Genomic DNA, 2,608 nt, shown 5'->3' with positions numbered 1-2,608 from the left:
TGGGGAATGCCTCACTGGGCTTACTCCCCCCCATCCTAGGTTTTTTATTAGAGTGCGGTAGGTGTTCCTTTAAGAAGGGGAAGAAGAAGAAAAAAGGTAATTCGCCATTTTTTTTCCACCATCTCCCCTCTCTCGGCAGGGGATTCTAAAATGCAAGTGAATAATATTCTTGAAGAACTTTAGTCCCTGGGGATTTTACCAGACTCCGGGGAATAAAAAGGGGCGTGGCCCTCTTTTCTTGGGGGGGGAAAGGGGTGGGGGGGATTCGGAAGGACTCAGGCCAAAATTAGGCCCCTTAAATAAAAGAACATTCGGGGGGGGGGGGGGGTGAGGGCGGAGGGTGGTGTGGGAACCGGGTGGAGGGGAGCTATGGGGTAAAAAAGAGGAACAACTGTAATAATCTGAACAATAAAGATTTAATTTAAAAAAATAAAAATAAAAAAATAAACGGGGGGGAAAAAAAACTGAGTTGAGTTGTATCCCAAGATCCAGTATCTTCTGAAAAAATTTAACATTCTTAATCCAGGACTACTATATTAATAGAAATATTAAAAGAAATAACTGGCCGAGAGCACCTTTCTATTCACTAGATGTGATGCTACCTGATTCATGATTCATTGAATAAAGCCAATTAAATCTTTTAAAAAGGACGAACGAACCAGTGTAGCAAGAAGCAAAGTTCAAATTTTTGATTAAAGCTAAAACAATACACAAAACATTTGCATGTATTAATTTTCTGATTTTAAGTGTAAAATCCTTAATAGTTATTCTTAAAATATAACCATTTCCCCACAATTAAAATGTATACAGTGGTAATATTCCAAAGAGACTTAGATCTATTTTCTGCATATCTCAAAAAGCAGAAGGAAATTTTACAATATATGGACAAATGTATATACAATGATTTAAATTACCTTTCTTCTTCTCGAACCCATACTGGAGTTTTAGGAATTTGTGCTTCAAAAAACTTAGATGCTTTATAACAAAAATTGCTGCAAAAACACTGAAAAAAATGTAAACTAGTTAGTTTTTTTAATTGTGAAACATAGCATATGTACAAAAGAGAGTATAAAACACAAATATGTAGTTCAAAGAAAAAAATGAAAACCCATGAATCTACCACCCAAGGTAAGAAATAAGGTAGAGTACCTTCGAAGGCCTCTATGTGCCCCTCTCTGATGGCACCACGTTCCACATTCCCCAGAGGTAACCAGTATTATAAATTTTATTGCTCATTTTTTTGCTTTCTCTTAGTTGTGCTGCCTATACATATGTTATCCTATATATAATCTAATAAAAGACAAACATGCAAATGGACCATACCTTCACTATGCCTTAAGCAACGCCCACCAGCCAATCAGAGCGACTATATGCAAATTAACCCAACCAAGATGGCAGCTGGCAGCCACGGAGCTAGAGCAAGCAGGAGGCTTGGTTGCTCCAGTGATGGAGGAAGCCAAACTTCCCGTCTGCCGTGGCCAGCTCTGAGCTCCACTCAAAGCAACAAAGTTTCAATTATAGAAGGTAAATAAATCCCAGAATAAAAAAAAAAGAAAAAAAGGAGAGGCTGGGAGCTTCCATTGCCGGGGTGCTTGGCCAGCCTGAAAACAGCCCTGAGCCCCTCACCCAGGCTGGCCAGGCACCCCAGTGGGGACCCCCACCCTGAAGGGGGTGTGACCAGCCTGCAAACAGCCATTAGCCCCTCACCCAGGCTGGCCAGGCAACCCAGTGGGGACCCACACCCTGAAGGGGGTGTGACCAGCCTGCAAACACCTATCAGCCCCTCACCCAGGCTGGCCAGGCACTCCTCTATAATAAAAGGGTAATATGCAAATTGACCCTAACAGCAGAATGACTGGGAATGACTGGTTACTACAACTCACACTGACCACCAGGGGGCAGACACTCAATGCAGGAGGTGACCCCTGGTGGTCAGTGTGCTCCCACAGGGGAAGCTCTGCTCAGCCACAAGCCAGGCTGACGGCTGCCAGTACAGTGGTGGTGGTGGGAGCCTCTCTCCGCCTCCTCAGCAGCACTAAGGATGTCAGACTGCAGCTTAGGCCTGCTCCCCGCTGGCAAGTGGACATCCCCCAGGGCTGCCGGGCTGCCAGAGGGATGTCTGATTGCCAGCTTAGGCCCAATCCCCCGGGAGCGGGCCTAAGCCAGCAGGTGGTCATCTCCTCAAGGGATCCCAGACTGGGAGAGGGCACAGGCCGGGCTGAGGACTCCCCTCGCCTCCCGAGTGCACAAATTTTTGTTCACCGGGCCTTCTAGTACTTGTAATAAAAGACTATATGCATATGCTAATTAGACCGGACGTCTTCTGACTTTTCTTTCAGAAATCCTTTCAAAAAAAGCCACAACGGCTTGCAAGGGCTGAGGGCCCGCGCCCACAGCAGCTGTTGAGGGCCGGGGCCAGGGCCATTGGTCCCTTTTGCAGAGGCCCCCAGGGAGAAGGTGCCCCCAGGAGAAGGGCGAAAGGGAGAAGGCCCGCCTTCCGGGGAGAAGGGAGAAGGGAAGAAGCCCGGAGACCCCCAAGAAGGCAGAAGGGAGAAGGTGGCAGTTAGGCAGTTAGGCGGTTAGGGGGGATAAGGCTTGCAAGGGAGGG

At 46.8% G+C, this 2,608-nt stretch overlaps 1 protein-coding gene across 7 annotated transcripts in view; it reads right to left on the bottom strand.

The window, feature by feature from the left end:
• The window catches only part of RPAP2 (RNA polymerase II associated protein 2), a 107,268-nt gene that overhangs the window by 89,510 nt on the left and 15,150 nt on the right, over nucleotides 1-2,608 (bottom strand). For all 7 annotated transcript variants that reach the window (XR_002830366.1, XR_002830367.1, XR_002830368.1 and 4 more), the window contains one exon: nucleotides 915-1,003. Coding sequence is in view for 4 of the 7 variants with exons in the window: in XM_006093180.3 (XP_006093242.1) it covers nucleotides 915-1,003 (89 nt within the window). In the remaining 3 variants the exon portion in view is untranslated. The remainder of the gene's footprint in view (nucleotides 1-914; nucleotides 1,004-2,608) is intronic.

This window comes from Myotis lucifugus, unplaced genomic scaffold (assembly GCF_000147115.1).
Source record: "Myotis lucifugus unplaced genomic scaffold, Myoluc2.0 scaffold_110, whole genome shotgun sequence".
NCBI classification, from domain to species: domain Eukaryota; kingdom Metazoa; phylum Chordata; class Mammalia; order Chiroptera; family Vespertilionidae; genus Myotis; species Myotis lucifugus.
Note: the sequence above shows the minus strand (reverse complement) of the source record. Positions and strands in the feature narration are given on the sequence as shown.